General features: G+C 40.6%; 1 protein-coding gene across 9 annotated transcripts in view; it reads right to left on the bottom strand.

Annotated features, from left to right (window-relative positions):
- Positions 1 to 19,882, bottom strand: part of SLC11A2 (solute carrier family 11 member 2) — a 35,334-nt gene that overhangs the window by 6,786 nt on the left and 8,666 nt on the right. For 8 of the 9 annotated variants that reach the window (XM_077870041.1, XM_077870044.1, XM_077870042.1 and 5 more), the window contains 15 exons: positions 15,953 to 16,024; positions 13,934 to 14,082; positions 13,246 to 13,371; positions 12,507 to 12,626; positions 10,925 to 11,031; positions 10,325 to 10,395; positions 10,146 to 10,213; positions 8,089 to 8,244; positions 7,284 to 7,442; positions 6,181 to 6,267; positions 4,847 to 4,966; positions 4,548 to 4,697; positions 3,324 to 3,397; positions 2,566 to 2,719; positions 862 to 915 (listed from right to left, as the gene is read on the bottom strand). In XM_077870041.1, coding sequence (XP_077726167.1) covers positions 862 to 915; positions 2,566 to 2,719; positions 3,324 to 3,397; positions 4,548 to 4,697; positions 4,847 to 4,966; positions 6,181 to 6,267; positions 7,284 to 7,442; positions 8,089 to 8,244; positions 10,146 to 10,213; positions 10,325 to 10,395; positions 10,925 to 11,031; positions 12,507 to 12,626; positions 13,246 to 13,371; positions 13,934 to 14,082; positions 15,953 to 16,024 — 1,667 coding nt within the window. Of the gene's footprint in view, positions 1 to 861; positions 916 to 2,565; positions 2,720 to 3,323; positions 3,398 to 4,547; positions 4,698 to 4,846; positions 4,967 to 6,180; positions 6,268 to 7,283; positions 7,443 to 8,088; positions 8,245 to 10,145; positions 10,214 to 10,324; positions 10,396 to 10,924; positions 11,032 to 12,506; positions 12,627 to 13,245; positions 13,372 to 13,933; positions 14,083 to 15,952; positions 16,025 to 17,500; positions 17,765 to 19,882 lie in introns of those variants that run through there. The other variant, XM_077870047.1, reaches the window with a different exon arrangement.

The raw sequence follows: 19,882 nt of genomic DNA, 5'->3' as shown, positions 1-19,882 counted from the left end.
AGGAAGGTGAAGGTTTTAAAACTGTATGTACTCAAGAGTAATAGCAGCAGGAAAGCTCTGTACTAACATGAAAGTTAAGAAAATCAGAACTCCTAAGAAAATCCTAATAAGCTTCCATCTCTGAGGAAAATCTGCTCAGTGATTTCCCAAGGTGATTAATAATCACCACCTACATGTAAGCTTTGCTCTTTGTTCGTTTATCATCCTCTTTATGCTTTCTCATCCCTCTTAACTTCCACCAAGAAATTTAAAGTGGAAATAAGGTAAAAAGAATCCTGAACCTGAAAGAGGTAGATGTTTCATAATTTTATATTTAATATGGATGAGACCACTTGAGTTGAGACTTATTTTTTTTATGATTAAAATGACCGACAGGGTATGCATAAGGAAAGTATTTCTCAGCCTTTTATCTTTTTATAAACAAAACTTGCATACCCATTCTATAATTTGTCTTATGAAAAATTTATTACATTTCTCAATATGTTTTTTTTTTAAACACGTAGCCTGGTTAAGAATCCTGCATACAGGATTCTCTCTCAAAAGGATAAAACAAATTTGTATTGGAATTATAGCAGCAAATGTCAGCTTTTCAAAGATCCTGTCTAATCCAGTTCCCAGGTTAAGAGGTCAGGAAGAAAAAAAAACTCCATCTTCCAAACATAGTGAAATAAAGTCTTTCCCAACAAACAGTTGAGTGCAGTTTGTGCAACAGCACATACTTTTGGCTTTGTTCACACAGTAAACCATAGAAACACACTGGCTCTGATGGCTACCCTGTGGGAGATAGGCAGACTGATCCAGTGTTTACTTAGTATAGCCACCAGTGCCTTCTCCGGTCAGCAGGACTTTAGAGATGCTTACCGTGTGCCCACAGTCCAGGAAGGACATGCCCAATGCAATCAAACATTGCCAACCCTGAAAGACAAAGTATGGTCATCATTCACCAACCTCTCTGCAGAGCCCTCTTACCCATCACGATGACTCACATTGTATTGCTGGGATGCAAACCTGCTCTCTTCCCTGAGCATCCAGCTCTGCTCCTCTCCTCTCCTACCATTCAGGTCCCACAAGTCATTCTACCAACCCCACACCTTCTTCAACAAAATATCCTGGAATCTGCCTTCCTCAACAGTTTCTTCATACTATTTTGAATATCAAAGTCTCTGTTCCTACTGCTTTGTGTTTGTCATTTGTTTCTTTTGTACAACTGGGAGTCCCTGAGGACCACTCTCTTCAGCTCTCCCCCATTCCTCACAATGCAGGCGGAGGTGGAGGTAATGAGTGACAGATTGAGACAACTGGGACTATATTCTCAGCTGCTCTAGGAAGTAAGTGTTTTGGGGCTTAACAGCAGTAACCCACCCTGGAATCAGTCCTCAGCCTAAAAATGGGTCTTCAACAACCTAGAGAGTCTCAGAATGACTGAAGACAACTCAGTGTCTTTGTAACCACTTTGCAGGAAGGAAAGATCCCCTTAACCTCTACAGTGAATTCTTAAAATAATTCCTGTCAAGGACATATTCAGTTACTTGGGTTTCCCTGGAGTAAATCCCTAGATTATAGGTTCAGCATAATCTTAGTGCCCAAGGTTTACTAGGAAGAAAAGAGGAAAAGATATGCCAATCCAAGATGTAATTTTTCAATAGTCACTAAAGTGATTTTATCAATCTAGTACTTAACCTGTGGCAGATACTGCCATGGGGACTAGGTAAGTGTTAAAAACAGAAGCAGGTTTCCAGCCTCCATCCTTAACCATTTTCTGCAGCAGATAAGGTATAAATTCTGCTGTCCCTAAACCTCCACACTTGCATTTTTCAGAAAAACCTGTAGAGAATAGGGAGGTGGGTTTGTTGTTTTTGTCACTAGAACTATTTTCCATTACTGCAAGTAATGTTATAGAAGATTTGGAAAATAGCGAAAAGAACATATCCATCACAGTACCATCCCAACACAACTATCACCATTTTTTACATAATTTACCTGACTTTTGAAAAAAATTTTGATCATACTGGAATACATTATTCTGCATGCATTTTCTGTGTATCTATGATTTTATAACCATCATTTTTAAATAACTCTAGAGTAATTCAATGAAAGAATATCATTATTCTTTCTTTAGTAGACAGCTATTAAATGGCAGAGCTGAGCAGGGCTGTGAACTCACATGTATCCCCTCAACAAAGCTCTGACATCACACCAACCCCATCTTGTGCCACTCTCTACTTTCTATATTGTTCTTTTAGTTCCCCAAACACACTATACTCTCTTATCAGAAATTATTAAGAATGAAAGCCAGATGGAAGTGACATGATAGCAATTAGGAATCAAAATAAATTTTATGATTAAAAATACTGTTTAACCACAGCTGACTAACAATTTCATGTAAACTGTCTAAATAATTTGGATATAAGACTGTTACGTGCTATATATACTATATTATATATATATATACACACACAAATAATTGCTATGTGCTCTTTTTGGGACCTTTCATTTTGGTGTCAGTAAGCCTCATCTCTACCATCTCTGATACCTACATCCCTGGCCCCTCTTGAATGGACTTACCAAGTAAAACACAAAGCTCAGATAAGCCACAGAGACCACAGCAGCTACCACATACAATGCCACATGCCCTAGTTCCTGGACATAAACCAGGACAAAGTACATGTTGATGGAACAGACGATAAGGACCAAGATCCCGCCTGCAATCCTCCAGCCTCTGCAAAAGAATCATTAGTCACTGGTGGAATAGTCCAACCCAACCATAAGCAGAAAAGGACACTGTCAGGACACTGACAGGACAGGAGTTAAGAGGCATTTCAAAATGAACTGAAACTTGTTCTTACTATGTCCCAGTTAGATTAAATGAGCCAAAGTGAGACACCAATAGGGAGAAAGAGAGGGGAAAATACTGTCAAATAATCCCTAGTATTTAAGTCTCTAGAATATACAAGTAATGAGTACCTAACAGATGCAACAAATAATTCAAACACCCCATACTCTTTAAAAATGCATATAAAGATGTATATGCTTTTCTCATTAAGATCATTTAACATGGAATTAAGGGGCTTTACACTTCAGCGGCTGAAGCTGAAGAATTAAAGCCCTAAAAGTGGGACTGTCTTGTGCTAGAAATGAAAAACCTGCTTGCCTTCTTCACCACATTCACAGTCTCTGTTCTCTAAGCCAAAGACTGAGAGGCACTCCAGCATTCACCTCTCAAAACATGTGGTTCCCGTACATGACTCATTTCCTGACTGGCCTGTTCAATGAAGACACCCTTCCCCCACATATTTTTGGGGAATCGAGAGAAGTACACTCACAGTCCATTGGCAAAGTCATTCATTACTGGCCGTAAGCTCGTAAATGTGAGGATGGGTATCAGAGCAAAGGGAAGCTGGAAAAGAAAGAACGAAGATCAGATGGGACCACTGGAGATTCATTATCACTCCAAAGAGCAGCACTATTAGGGATCCCTGGGTGGCGCAGCGGTTTAGCGCCTGCCTTTGGCCCAGGGCGCGATCCTGGAGACTCAGGATCGAATCCCACGTCAGGCTCCCGGTGCATGGAGCCTGCTTCTCGCTCTGCCTATGTCTCTGCCTCTCTCTCTCTCTCTCTCTCTGTGACTATCATAAATAAATAAAAATTAAAAATTATAAAAAAAAAAAAAGAGCAGCACTATTAGCAAAAAGGAAACGCACACCCTGCCTCATCTACTCTGTGAGAAATTACACCTATCGTCCCAATATGCTCATGCATTATGTTGAAACCTGTAGAATGTCATGGGCCTAGCATCGATTCTGATCCAGTGTCTTTAAAAACATTCGTATCTGCCTTGTCTTTTTTTTTTTTTTAAAGATTTTATTTATTTATTTCTGAGAATACACAGAGAGGAGAGAGAGAAGCAGAGACACAGGCAGAGGGAGAAGCAGGCACCATGCAAGGAGCCTGACGTGGGACTCAATCCCGGGTCTCCAGGATCAGGCCCTGGGCCGAAGGCGGCGCTAAACCGCTTGAGCCACCCGGGCTGCCCCGCCTTGTCTTTTTAACCTCCATAGGACCTAGTAGGGTCTCATGTTATTTAATGTTTGCTTGGATTAAAAAATAGTAATTTTATACTCTATATAGCAGATTAATTCCCATTCAACAAGCTTTTCACAAACCAAATCATTTCTAAAAGCTTTTTATTTTTTTTAAAGATTTATTTATTTTTTATTCATTTATTCATTCATTCATTCATTCTTGAGACACACACAGAGAGAGAGGCAGAGACACAGGCAGAGGGAGGAGGAGGCTCCACACAGGGACCCTGACATGGGACTCCGTCCCGGGTCTCCAGGATCCACCCTGGACTGAAGGCTGCGCTAAACCGCTGAGCCACCGGGGCTGCCCCCTAAAAGCTTTTTAGATACCAGGATTCCAAACATTTACTACAGACTGAGACTGTGTGTCTTTCTTTCCCCAGCACTACAGGCTTGGTACATAAGAGCAATACATAATGCTGCCTGATTAAATGGGATGGGAGTTTCCCCATCTTCCCTCCTCACCTGTAAGCTCTGCAGCACATTCAGGAAGTCATTCATCCCTGTCAGATGCTCGACATCCTGGAAGATGGCAACAAGCAGAGTGGGGATGATGGCAATAGAGCGAGTCAGAATTACTCGGGCAAAACGTGACCATCTTAGGTTCAGAAATCCCTGGAAGAAAACACAGAAGCAGGATGAAATGTCTAGAATAGGAAATAAAGAAAGGTTTGGGGAGGCTCTAGAAACATGGGATTAAAAAGTAACAAAAGGGCAATCAATGTTTTCTTCCCCTAATCTATACCAGTCAGAACAGCACATACCTCCATGACAAACTGGCCAGAATAGGTTCCTGTCATGGTGGAGCTCTGTCCTGCGGCCAGGATCCCCACCGCCCAGATGTAGAGTGCAGCAGGCCCAAAGTAACATCCCAGTACAACACCCTGGGAGAAGCAGGGGAGAAAGATGCTGTGTCAGTGATCTGCTTAGACAACGCCCAAAACAGAATTTCTCTACAGCGTTTCTCCCTCTTCTTTGCTATATACCAAGCCTACAACAAATGCTGTGCTGGGAGCTATCCCAATAGCTAGACTCAGGACCTGATCTTATTTTAGAGGCCCTCGACTTAAATTTTGCTGGATATTCCTTCCTTCTTTTGCTTAGTCTTTCCTCTTCTCCAAGTTCCTAAAGCCTTCATCCTCAACCTAGATCTTAAGTACATTAGAAAAAAAAAAAAGTCTAGGGCAGCCCCGGTGGCTTAGTGGTTTAGCGCCACCTTCAGCCCAGGGCGTGATCCTGGAGACCCGGGATCGAGTCCCACATCAGGGTCCCTGCATGGAGCCTGCTTCTCCCTCTGCCTGTGTCTCTGCCTCTCTCTCTCAATCTCAATGTCTCTTTCTGTCTCTAATAAATAAATAAATTCCTGGGATCCCTGGGTGGCGCAGCGGTTTGGCGCCTGCCTTTGGCCCAGGGCGCGATCCTGGAGACCCGGGATCGATTCCCATGTCGGGCTCCCGGTGCATGGAGCCTGCTTCTCCCTCTGCCTGTGTCTCTGCCTCTCTCTCTCTCTCTCTGTGACTATCATAAATAAATAAAAATTAAAAAAAAAAATAAATAAACCGCTGCGCCACCCAGGGATCCCAAAATAAAATAAATTCTTAAAAAAAAAAACAACTCTACACCACATTTCCCAAATTATATTACTTAATACACTATCTGGAAGATAGTAACAGGAGTAAAGAGAAAGGTCAAATACATTTGGGAAATACTACATAAATTATGTATTCTACTCTTGGGAGGTTCATAACATAACCAGCATAAAAAAGACTGCTAAGAGGTCCCAATAAAGAATACTTAAAAAAAAAAAAAAAAAGAATACTTTACCAGGAACACTCTCTTTAGTCTCCTCCAATTAGCGTCCTATAAAACAATATACTACCAACATAACCCTGGGAATTGCGGACACAGTTCATCTTTCAGCACATCCTCTATTCCCTCCCATGTAATTCAAAAATGGCTGTCCAGCATCTAGACCTCTGAAATAAATGACACTCCAGGGAAGATAGGTCCAGCTCTGAAGTGAACCCACAAAAAAGATCTGATACTATGCCAAGAATACTGATTCAGGAGCAGTGATCACAAATCTGAATAGGCTTACCCCTTTGTAGATGTCCACAGCCAATGTTGAGTTATCATCAGGAAAAAGGTGAGAGTGGGGACTGCTGCTGTTTCTGCAGACTGCTACCTGGAACACAAAGCAATTTAGGAGCAACTTTTATTTTTGAGGCAAGGACCAGACCAGAAGAGCTCTCCAGCAGATCACAAACTATAGGTCATATTCAAGTCCCCTAGGAGACATAGACTGGAGATAAGACACTGGATACAGGCTGTAACGGGAGCAGGGACTGGCAGCAATGGCACTGTTGGTCTTCCATAATTCTCCAACACCCTCATGCCATCAAAAATATTTACTGAGTTAAAAGTGTGTAAGGTAGGGCAGCCCCGGTGGTGCAGCGGTTTAGCGCCGCCTGCAGCCCGGGGTGTGATCCTGGAGATCCAGGATCGAGTCCCACGTCGGGCTTCCTGCATGGAGCCTGCTTCTCCCTCTGCCTGTGTCTCTGCCTCTCTCTTCGCTCTCTCTGAATGAATAAATAAATAAATCTTAAAAAAAAAAAAAGTGTGTAAGGTAATATGTGAATTCTGGCTTGTTTTAAGTGATGGCAGAAAGAGAGGGCCCTTAAGAAATAGGAGAAGAAAAAGAAAAAAAGAAATATGAGAAGAGTCCTAAGTCAAAGCAAACAGGAGTCAGAGGTCTTATAAATAGGCAATCAGGAATCAAGATGACAGAGAATTCAAAACTCAAAAGAGTGTATCTTAGCCAGTTTCTATTTTCTGTTTATTGACTCCTCCCTACCTGTCCTCATGACCAAATGGCAGGACAGGTATGTAGGCTAACAGTTGATAAACAGGAAACAAAAGTATATGACAAAGAGCCAAAAAGACATGAAACCACAAACACAACAGCATAGCATGAGGCAATCTTTATTTGTGGCAAACTCGCTTCTGAGCCAACAGCTGTGAAACACGAGTGTAGGTTTGGTCTGCCCCCAGACTCTAGATCCTGACTAGTGCAGTAATAGGGGGCAGCTCTAAGGCTGGAGATAGGCCTCCCCTGAGCTCCAAGTCACTGCCATTTTGCCTACCCCATTCTGGCCTTCACCACCCTCACATTCACTATCACTCATAACCCCAGCTACTCACCACCTGGTCGTTGGTTTTTTCAAAAAATGCTTCTGCAAAGACTGAGACGACAAAGACGTTGATGATGAAGGAAACAAAGAGAGCAATGCAGGATTCAATGAAAAAGTACTTATTAGCTTCTCGAACTTCCTGCTTATTGGCTCGGTTTATCTGTCTGGACTAGAGAGATAAACAGTAACAGTCATTTTTTGGTTAGATTAAGTTTCCCTGTAATATTTCATGAACTTGGAGTTAGTTGGAAGATTTAGAGGGCAAACAATTGACAATATAAAATGTGAGAAAACTTACTTACATCCCAGTTCATTAAGTGACTAAGAACTTCATGACCCTTTGACGGCACATTCTCCAAACAGGAAAATGATGACTATGTGCTACTGAGCTCTCAGTTACTGTGGTTAGAAGAACCACTGACATACAAAAACCACCTGATGTTCAGTCCTAAGAACCTTAATCATAAAGGCCTCTGAATCTCCCAGCAAACTACTACATAAAACTGACTGATGAAACCTGGGTTGGGTTCTTTGCTCCTGATCTCCTCAAGGGACTCAGGCTTTTGAGATTTAAATACAAGAGACTTGGTGTACTTATGGACCTTTTATGAAGAATTTTAGTCCCAGTTTCTCTGTGGGGTCACTTATTTCTGGTCACTTTTGTGACAAAAACAGTCTGTGTGAAGTTTATAAACATCCAACAGTGAAAAAACCTTTTGCTTCTTCAGGGCTCTAACACTTAAAATAAGTGTGTCCCCTGCAACTAAAGGAAACATGAACTATCTGGAGGGCACAGATGGAAGGGCCATGCTCACCTTGACTAATGCAGAATGCAGATACATATTGTGTGGCATGATGACAGCTCCCACGATGCCCACTGCCTGCTCAATCTGTGGGGTGTGACAGCCTGAACAGGATGGCAGGAACATGCCCTTGAGTACCTGGCTCTGGCTGGGTTTCACTGTAACATACTACATACCAACATAATAACTATTAGAATATGAGACCAGTGGAGGAACATTAGTACTAGGAAACACTCAACATCCATTGCTCCTTACAACACTTTCTTCAACAACCAAGCAGCGTGAGGGACTTGCCGCCAGACGTCTGAGAATTCAGGACTGGGATACCCAGATATTTCATGTCATATTTTATTTTATTTTATTTTATTTTATTTTATTTTATTTATTTTATTTATTTTATTTTAATTTTATTTTATTTATTTTATTTTATTTTATTTTATTTTATTTTATTTTATTTATTTATTTTTTATTGGTGTTCAATTTACTAACATACAGAATAACACCCAGTGCCCGTCACCCATTCACTCCCACCCCCCACCCTCCTCCCCTTCTACCACCCCTAGTTCGTTTCCCAGAGTTAGCAGTCTTTACGTTCTGTCTCCCTTTCTGATATTTCCCACACATTTCTTCTCCCTTCCCTTATTTTCCCTTTCACTATTATTTATATTCCCCAAATGAATGAGAACATATAATGTTTGTCCTTCTCCGACTGACTTACTTCACTCAGCATAATACCCTCCAGTTCCATCCACGTTGAAGCAAATGGTGGGTATTCATGTCATATTTTAGATATACAAAATAGATATGTGGAGAAGGTCATTAATATTCTTTTTTTTAAGATTTTATTTATTTATTCATGAGAGACACACAGAGAAAGAGAGAGAGAGAGGCAGAGACACAGGCAGAGGGAGAAGCAGGCTCCATGCAGGGAGCCCAATGTGGGACTCGATACTTGGTCTCCAGGATCACGCCCTGGGCTGAAGGCAGCGCCAAACCGCTAAGCCACTGGGGCTGCCCAGGTCATTAATATTCTAAAGAAATACATGGCTAGTAAGGGCCTCATTGACATTAGCTTCATAATCACTCTTAGGATACAGATCCAAGAATATAGTCAATTCTGGATTATCCACAATTATGCCTCTATTCAGGACACCTGGGTGGCTCAGTGGTTGAACATCTGCCTTTGGCTCAGGGCGTGATTCTGGAGTCCTGGGATTGAGTTCCAGATTGGGCTCCCTGTAGGGAGCCTGCTTTTCCCTCTGCCTATGTCTCTGTCTCTCTCGGATAAATAAAATCTTTAAAAAATAAAAAGATAAGAAAATAAAAGTTTAACCAGGCCAAACTGGCTAAACAAAGAGTTTATAACAACTAAACACGGAAAGCTACTATTCTTGCATATAATGGTTCTGATTCTTAGGAGTATCTGGGTTGGGGCAAAAACTAGAAAGCATACACTATATCCTTTATAGTTTCTTTTTTTTTTTAATTTTATTTGTTTATGATAGTCACACAGAAAGAGAGAGAGAGAGGCAGAGACATAGGCAGGTGGAGAAGCAGGCTCCATGCAGGGAGCCCGACGTGGGACTCGATCCCGGGTCTCCAGGATCGTGCCCTGGGCCAAAGGCAGGCGCTAAACCACTGCGCAACCCAGGGATCCCTATAGTTTCATTAACTGTTGCAACACAGAGAAAGTTCAAGCTACAGTTGGTATAAGCCAGGATAAGCAAAACCAGAATCTCTCCAAGTTAACCACCAGGAATAATCCTGCAACTCCCTCCTTAATCCTCTCCAACACTGCTCTATCATGGGACTGGCCAAATTGGAACCAGGGAGTCTAGTCTACTAAGTCCTAAAAAAAAAAATTTTTTTACCTATGAGCCCCAGCAGCCCTTCCCAGAGGCTTTAGATCTTTGCTATAGATCATATTTCTTCAAAATTGGCCTAGGCTGAATTGGCTTTTTGTTAACACATGTGATACAATTAAACATCCTAGCATTATACAGTCTTAAAAAAAAAGACAAGAGAACAGTCTTTTTTGGTTATGCTGATGTATTGCCAGCAACACTTGCCTCATATCCAAATGTGAGGGCCATAATGGTGATGAGAAAGCCAAAAAATGCTTCTAGCTTCCGTAAGCCTAAAGGGGAAAATGCAACAGTTAGCTCACGAAAGGCAGACTTCTCCATCAGCCATATGATGGATGGAAAGTAACTCCTTTGACTGAGCCCTGCATTCCCACTCTCCTTACCATATTTGTCCAAGAAGAGAAATACGAAGGTATCTGCAATCGTGATGAGAACTCCACCCCACAGAGGAACCCTAGGTCAGAGATAAGAAATGGAGATTAAAGGAAAGAAAGGAAACGTTAGGAAACACTTCCAATAGCTCTCCAGATACACAACACTTGGAGAAGCAAGGATTGGCGGGAGAGGGGACAGTGGCAGGAGGTCAGACCTTGCTTACTTTAGAATCACAGCCCCACGTGAATTAACTACATTCATTCCAAAGGCTGTCTACTAAGTCAGACACTTAAAATATAAAGCTGAAAAGTACGGGTCTTACCCCTCACCCCTCTAGGAGCTCACTGTCTAGTGGGACAAACTGATATACAAATAAATAATTGTAACACACAATGTTGCACACTGTATAATAGATGTATGACAGGACAGGAGAACATGGAACATATAGAGCCTACAGCTGCTGGAAGAGAAGGTGGCTCCAGAAAGGTTCCACAGAAAAAAATAATACTTGAATTGAATCTTGAAAATGGAAAATCAGTTTGGTTTTTGTTTTTACATTTGCTTTGAAATATAGCAAAATAATACTTTCTGGAGGAAAACCCCCTCACCTTCCTACAGACAGGAGATTGATGGCAATGGCTGAGCCAATAACTTCTTGCATATCTGAGCCAATGATAGCCAACTCCACCATCAGCCATAGGATAATTCGTGGGACCTAAATACCAAACAGCAGAAAGACATGGTTCTAATTAATCATTTCTAAGAACTTTCCCTACAGTTTGGAATTCACATTCAGCACTGACCCATCAATAGTACACCATAATGCTTCAGTCTAGTGATGAAATACCAGAACTGGACTCCACCTGGCCCATCACTGCACTGCGGACCCCGGGGAGAAAGCACCACTTCTATGTGGTGGTGCCTATGAGCCAAGGTCAGAGCAGCAGCTGATCCTAATTTTTTTTCTTACCTTCCACTCAACAAAGGAACAGAATTTCTAATCATTAATTTCCACTTAATTTCCTGCCTAAAAACAATCCAAAAGTTTTAGGGGAAAACGAGGATGCTAATATGGTCAAAATATTGTTTAGGAGAGAATAGAAAATGACCACAGAAGAAAATATCCTGATCGTGGCTAAAGAGGGAAAACAAAAATGAAGAGGCTGGGGTCATCCTTAATGTAATGATAATACACAAGCAAGTAGAGAAGGACAAATACGTAAAGGGACTCAGCAAACTGGTTGAAATTGCATGGCATATAAAACAGGAACCTAACCTGGTCAAACAATCCAGCTGAAAGCCAAATTTAGTTAATACTAGCTCACTGAGGCCAAGAAGAAGAAAAGAACAAACAAAACAAAAAAACCCCACCTTCTAGGACATACTACACAAAAAAATTGTCACAAAAAACAACTGTTAAGATACATGAAGAAAAACTACCAGAAATTATAAATTACTAAGACTTTTTTGAGAAGCATAAATGGGGGAGAAAGCAGATAAGGATAGTTTCTCACAGCCAGGAGAGGAGATTAAACATTTAGGACAAACCAGAAGCAGATCATGGTCTTATCTAAAGATGAAGGTAGGTTAAAACCATCTTCCAGACATAGGGTCCTCCTGCCTTAGGCAGCAATAAGAAAGGCCCAAAATGTCCAGAAAAAACCTGTGGAAGACAGTGTAACCTCCAGGGTCAGGGTAAATTTAAAAAAAATTACAAAGATCCTGCCACATAGAGTTTGTAGTAAAAAGGAAAATCTCGTTTTTCAAAATGAAAAAAAAAAAACACAAAAAAACAAAAAAAAACAAAATGATGACAAAGTCAAACAAAAAAGAAAATATGTGTAACAGTAATATGAATGTATGAATTAAAGTGCTTAGAGTAATCCCACCCCTCCATGGGCTGGGCACTGCCAGATGTTAGAAGGCAGAATGAATGGTAAATATCTATTCAGACTGAATTTTTCTAAGGAAGCTTTCTGGCAAAAAGTGAATCTCAAGTTAAATTCTTAGAAGGGGTACAGAAATATGGGTTGGCAGCAAGAGGGGCTATAGAATTTCCCTTGGGACTTATCCTTAGGGCCACTGACCACCAAGTCCTCCACTATTTCAATATACCACGAAGCCAGCACATTCGGCCACACACACAGGTTCCTCTGAGATGAGAGACAAACAGGACACCACATTGCTCACCTTCGGGTACTGACGGTGACACACTTCAGCAAGATGCAGCCCCGTGACCACTCCCAGCCGAGCTGCAAGGCGCTGGAGCAGGAGCCCCACAATGGTGGCCAAGAGAAGAACCCAAAGCAACTACACAGGAACAAAATCCCATCATAACACTCATTAGACAAGTAGGGTGTTTTCATTTGGTTGGTTGGCAATGTGAATGAAAGAGCCCAGGTCAGGAATCAAATGACCTGAGTTCTGTATCAGGTTCTGCCCAAACCTTTCTGAGCCTTAAGTTTCTCCCATCTACAGTTGTTTCTCCTTTGTTTAAGGAAAACTATGTGGAGTAGATAAAATAGAATAAATGTTAAATCTAACTCTGTATATAAAATAAAATTTAAAAACCACACTGGGACGCCTGGGTGGCTCAGCGGTTGAGTGTCTGCCTTTGGCTCAGAGCGTGATCCTAGGGTTCTGGGATCGAGTCCCGCATCGGGCTCCCTGCATGGAGCTTGCTTCTCTCTCTCCCTCTACCTATGTCTCTGCTTCTCTCTCTCTGTGTGTGTCTCATGAATAAATAAATAAAATCTTAAAAAAAAAATTAAAAACCACAGATTGGAAAACAGTTGTCACCTAAGTGTCACTGCCAATGAAGTGTCTGCATGTAACCCCCAAGGGCTATCTAACAAGGAGGGTAGGGGGAAAGGACATGAGGGTGTACTGTGTGTGTTTAAAAGGGATAGGGGTAGGACTATATGTTCACCTTAAATCCAGCCACTGCTCCAGACTGCAAATCAGATTCAATGTTTCCTGGATCCAAGTAGGCAATGCTCATAAGAAAGCCAGGTCCCGTGAAAGCCCAGAGTTTACGAAAACTAAAACAAGAATACTGTACAAGAGAGGAAGAGATCAAACTGATTATCACATCCAAACTACTGATTTAATTTATTTGTAATTTTATCACATATAAAACAACACTATCAGCTGCACAAGAACAAAGAATTTAGGATGTCAGATACTGGGTATATCCAAGTTCAACTTCTATCTTACCCACTTCTTATCAATAAACTAGCCACTTCTATGTCCAAATAGGAGCTCTTCCCTTCCCTGTTCTTTCCATCAATCAGCCTCTCATTCTAAAACCTGAGTAACTATATTAGTACCCTTGTGCCCAACCACTACTCAAAAGGGACAAAAGCCACTGTAAAAAAAAAAGAACATGAAATCCGTACTTTCCAGATCAAAAAATAATCACTAGTACAATGTGGCAACTGTTTTCAAGGCCCTCCTTTTCCTAAATAGTTACTATAAACAGTTACTTTGATTACAAAAGTTGTCTTCAGAGATTGCTTGCCAAAATTAGATCTGAGGCTGCTGATCTTGAGTCCAGCAGACTTTCCACTTGCAAGTCTTCCCAAAATAGCATATTCTTCCAAGGATTTGCCACTAACCTCCTCCTCAGGAATGGCAATTTTCTCATCAAAGTAGGTGGTAAAGGGCTCCTGTGAGTGCTCAGTTGACTGGGGAAGAGATGAGTTACTGTAGGCAGGGTTGAGGGTACCAAGACTGGGAGAGTCCCCATGGTCTCCAGAAGCATCATCTAAATTAACAGATTTAAGAAGAAATAAAAATGAACAAAATACACTAACAACTTGTCTTTAGTAACTTTTACATTAAATCTTTTTAATACTTAAATGCTCAAGACCAACCTGGCTCTATTCAATTTATTTCTAATATTTTATTTTCTTATTTATTTTTAATAAATTAATTCTTGGGACGCCTGGTGGATCAGCGATTGAGTGTTTGTCTGCCTTTGGCTCAGGGTGTGATACCAGAGTCCTGGGATCGAGTCCCACATCGGGCTCTCTGCATGGAGCCTGCTTCTCTCTCTGTGTCTATGTCTCTCTGTCTCTCATGAATGAATAAAATCTTTAAAATTAACTAATTCTTAAATAGTATATTCACATGGATGCAAATTCAGAAAATAAAAAAAACTTATGGTAAAAAAACTCCCTCTCACTCCTCTTCTCTAGTCACTCTGCTCTAGATCAGTTTTAATGCTTATCTCACAATGGTTTTCCTACTTTCACATTTCTCTATTCCCAGCTGGCAATTTTTTACAATCATTTCATTTTCTTCTAATGAAATTTCATTAGAATTTTCTAATGAAAATTTCATTTTCTTCACTAATGCCCAAGGCTCAAAATATAACATTCCCAGACTAGCTAGCCACACTGGTAACCTAAGATCCTAACTTTCAGAAGAAAAGAACTAGGTCTGTCTAGGGGGTTACTACCCTCCTCCCCTACCCCATCCATTACTTTGTAGAACTTAGCAAAAGAATCATTCTTGGGACGCCTGGGTGGCTCAGTGGTTGAGCATCTGCCTTTGGCTCAGGGTGTGATCCCAGGGTTCCAGGATCGAGTCCTGCATCAGGCTCCCTGCAGGGAGCCTGCTTCTCTGCCTGCCTCTCTCTGTGTCTCTCTCATGAATAAAAAAAGAAAAAATCTTAAAAAAAATCATATTTGGGCATTATAACTCTGTCAGGTTTCTCAAAAAATTTGGAAGTTGAAAAATCCTGCCATAGTTAGGCTAAAATCTGAAGCTGCAGGAAAATCACCAAACAGGAACCCTTTGCCTCCTGACTAAGCCCTGCAGTGCAGAGCTTCAGGTCATGGGGTATGGGCATCCTCGTGACAGGAGGGCTCATCTTAGACTGCTTATCAGTGTTTCCCTGAGTCCCGAACTTTACAGGTAATCTTAAATGCTGGGAAGTGGAAGGTCTGGGAGAAAAGGGCTAATCGCCAGGACACAAAGCCCAGTCTGGTAGCTATTAATGGCAATTTCAAACCACAGAGCTCTAATGTCAGGGTTTCCAAGAAATCCTTGCAATGTCTAGGTAGAAAAACAAAAGCTTTCTTTCTACAGAGAGCTGACCCACATCGTGTGAAATGGCCCTGAACTGATGGCGAAATATAAAGAAAAGGAATGAAAATTCTAAAGGGGAAATTTAGAATTAGGAAGGATTAGTGAGAACATTCAAGAAGCTCTAATGGAATATACAGTTTAATGTGCTTGCTTGATATTTTCCTGCTCCTTTTGTAAGTATCCGCAGTGCTGTGAAGAGTCAAAGCCTTCTCAAGGTTTTTATGCCAGGCCTGTGATTAAGACTTGTCCTTACAAGCATTACTGCAACAAACCAAACTTGCAGCTAATCTTGGCTCATCTCAGAACTGGAAATAAGATATGAGACAGATCTCCATGGTTATAAAGTCATTTTCATTTACAGCCTAAGCGACTAGACGGTGACTGGACTGGACCTGACAGGAGCGGGTCTCTATGATGATACTATTAGCGAGGAAGAGGAGTTAAGGACATAGATGCAAGAAGGAAAATATGGTCAATTTCTATTATTGATTTAAAACTAATTCCAAGTAAAAATCAAACAATAACACAAAGCCGTAAATTACCATCTGCCATCTTCTGCTCAGGACCCAACACCATGGTGGACGCCTGAGTGTCTGATTTCTTAGAATAGGTTTCTGGAAAGGAGAAAGGGAGACAGGAATCAGCAAGAACAGACTAACAAGTTCAGTATCAGCATTCTGTTACTCTGTACAACTGACCGATACTAGATTAAAAGAGTAATTCTTCTGTTAATAATTAGTTTTCAGAGTACGATTAAGAGATATTTAATAAACGGACGCCTGGGTGGCTCAGTGGTTGAGTGTCTGCCTTTGGCTCAGGTTGCGAGCCCAGGCTCCTGGGATCCAGTCCCACTTCAGACTCCCTGCAGGGAGCCTGCTTCTCCCTCTGCCTGTGTGTCTGCCTCTCTCTGTTTCTCATGAATAATTTTTTTAAGAGAGATTTAATAAAAATGAAAAAGTCTTAATCACCTTTTTGCTAGCAAGACTTCAAAACCAAACTGAAACAAAAGGTACTTCAGGGAAGTAGGCAAATACTTTTTAATAAGCATTCAGAGAGAAGCTGCTAGGCAAACCCCAGTCCCTGCTTTTGTTTCCAGATTAACTCAAATATTTATTTAAAACTAGATCGATTTCCCCCAACTTGTACAAGTTTTTAAGGACAAAGATCTAAGACTCTTTTTGATCTAAGAAACAATTTGAGCTCATGATTGAATTTTCTGGAAAGAGGGGAGAAAAGCAGCTCACCACTGTACTACTCATGGAGGGCCATTATTTCCCAGCCTCCTATTTCCCTGAGGAGAGACTTCTCCTATAAAGTTTCTCATTCCCCAACCCTTCAACAATCAGGAGAAGAAACTAATCACTATGGCCCTCCCTTCCTGGGCTCTCAGGGAGAGATGAGGCACCAGGAGGCCTAGGCATAGTCAGCAGGATGCCAGTACTTCTCTCCATCCTTCAAGGGGTTTGGGGACAAGGGGTTGTCCCAGAGGTCTAGCAACCTGTTGGGTTAAGTTTAACTGGGGGGAGAGGAGGGTGGGAGTAAGCCCATTTGGCCACAATCTATGGAGTATTCTCCAGTCAACCCTGCCAATAAAACTTTTAGTTGAGGTACCTGGATGGCTCAGCCTCTTTTGCCTTTGCCTTTGCCTCAGGTCATGATCCCAGAACCCCACGATCTGCTCAGCTGGAAGCCTGCTTCTCCCTCTCCCTGCCACACCCCCCCCCCCAGCTTGTGTTCGTTTTCTGTCAAATAATAAAATCTTAAAAAACAAAAAACAAAACCCAAAACACCTAGTCAACAAACTAGAACCTCTACTGTTTCCACTTTCTACAGAACATAATTAGAGCAGGGAACAGAGTGGGTCAGTTATGCTTGGTGAGCTGCACGTATTTAATCTCCATGAAAATGTAAGATCCATACAGACGCAGTTGGTATTACAACAGTTTTGCTCTCTAGGACCATACCACAAGATTGTTTCAGTCACATTTAACTATATTAATGAAAAGATCAAGTTGAAATACAAGCAACCAGAATCAATCCAGCAATACTTTGATAATTATGATTAATATAGCTTTGATATTCTAGCTCACCCTCAGCCTCAACCCTTCTTCCGAATCCAGTAATTTCTTCCTGTCAAATAGCAATCAACAGAAAATATAGTGCTCTTGATTAAATGTACTGTAACTGTTTTATCTCCTTCCCTTATTAAAAGCTGTAAGAATGAGCATGCTGGGGTGGCTCAGTTAGTTAAGCAGACGACTTGACTTTGGCTCAGATCATATCTCAGGGTTGTAAGATCAAGCCCCACATCAGGCTCCATGCTGAGAGAGGAGCCTACTTAAGATTCTTTCTGCATTTCCCCCCACCCCCAAAGGTTGGAAGAACGTTTTGTAAGTGGGGTACTTAGCTGGCTCCATCAGTAGAGCATGTTGACTCTTGATCTCAGGGTCATGAGTTCAAGCCCCACACTGGGTGTAGAGACTACTTAAAAAAAAAAAGTTTTACAAGATAAGAGGGCTAATAAAAGTATATTTTCTGTCTAAAATGCCAAAAGTACACATACCCTTTGATCCAGCAACTCTAAGAATGGATCCTAAAGAAACACTCACACAAGGAAGTATATACAAGGAAACTTCCTGTAACATTGTTTGAAATATCAAAAGACTAAAAACAACTTATATATTAGTCTAGGACTGGTTAAATAAACTATGTACATTACAGGATGGAATGCCATGCAACTATTATGATAAAGCAAATCTAAATGTACTGATAGGAAACAATCTCCAAGACATGTTTTCAAGTAAAAAACCCAATGTATCAAATGGTATGTAATCACTTACATGTCAAAAAGAAAAAAAAGTGTTAATACACATGTACATGTATGGACTACTTCCCAGGGACACGTCCAAAACTGGTACGGCTGTCCCCAAGACGAAGGAATAGAGAAGCACAAATGAGGTCAGGAAGACTTCTCATCCAATATACACTGTATGCCATTTTGCACTTAGAAAAAAATTATTTTATTTTATTTTATTTATTTATTTATTTATTTCTTAGAAAAATTTTATTGTGTACTTGCATTTTTTTTTTTAAAGGTCATACAGATTCAGTCAGATTCTGAACACACACTTTCTGAATGTGTAGTTGAATTTGACAAAACTTTCGTAGTGGATAATCACAGATCTACAGCTATCCAGCTGGCAGGAATATACTGTCTTAAGGTTAATTTACTACTACTTTGTCTTAGTGCCCAAATAGTCATGCTCTGAAATTATGAATTGGGAGTTTCACTTGAATGCCACCTTGTCAAGAAACACTTTCCTGACTCCTTAATTTGGGTATACCCCAAACGCATACTAGCTATAATCAATTCTGAACATCTAATTAACATTAATTCATGTGTTCTCTTAGTATTCATAAGAACTCTGGAAGAACAATTTTTTTTTTTAAGAACAATTTAGATAGCCCAAATCTGTCTTAAAAATTGCCCCAAGAAAGTCTGAAATACTGAATATTAAAAAACATATAACTTATATGTTTTCCCCCAAGGTCAAAAGAAGTTTGATTTCAAATATTTCTTTCTTATAAAATTCCCTCATAGAGAACAAAGATCTTCAAAACGATTTCACTGATTTCAGAGCTGCGTTCAACATTGCAAAGGTCTTCCTAAAATTAATTATAAGGTTTAAAGATGAATGTTTTTGAATAGTCCTCTAATTCACCCTCCCTTTTTATCTCCCCTTCCCTATATAAATAAAATCAAAGACAGCATTATAGTAGGAAAAGAATTCTCAATAGAGTGAACCAGAAATGTTTGCATGGAAGCAACTGATTAAATAAATGTGAACAGGAATGTTTAAAGTTGACTGGCTGGCAAAATTCACAGCAAAGTAGTCAGGAATTGTTCTTGCGAAGCAGGGAAGGACCAAACACCCCTACCCTCTTTTAGACCCATGGCTGCTGCCCCAAACCTCCACCAAAGAGCAAATAAGGAGTTAAGTCCTTAAACACTGAAAACTGTTCTCTGGGGAAAAAATAAAATAGAGATTATAATAAATAAAATAAAGTTGATTGGCAAAGCCATCTCTTCTCCCTCTTGATGCTTCTCTCAATTTTTCAGTGCTGGCAACATGCTAATGCATGCAAAACTGCCAGATGCAGAAATCAAGGCTGTAGAAAGTGATACTCAAGTTGTTTATCTGAGAACAAGGAGTTGTGATAAAAAGAAAAATTCCACTTGTCCTGAAGAAAATGTAAAAATTCCAGATCCTTCTAAAATCCTTTTCCCTAAAAGCCTCCTGTATGGCTAGAGTACTTGATATATCTATTAAACCATTATTATTAATCTTACCCCTGTGTTGTATAAGATGTTCTTCATAAAGGTAAGCTCCTGTCCTGGATGATTCAGAGTCCACAAAACTCTGAAATATTCAAGTGGTTTGAACAGATCTAATTGTTTTCTGAACCGTAAG

The sequence above is a fragment of the Canis aureus genome, chromosome 25 (genome assembly GCF_053574225.1).
Source record: "Canis aureus isolate CA01 chromosome 25, VMU_Caureus_v.1.0, whole genome shotgun sequence".
Classification (NCBI taxonomy): Eukaryota; Metazoa; Chordata; class Mammalia; order Carnivora; family Canidae; genus Canis; species Canis aureus.
Note: the sequence above shows the minus strand (reverse complement) of the source record. Positions and strands in the feature narration are given on the sequence as shown.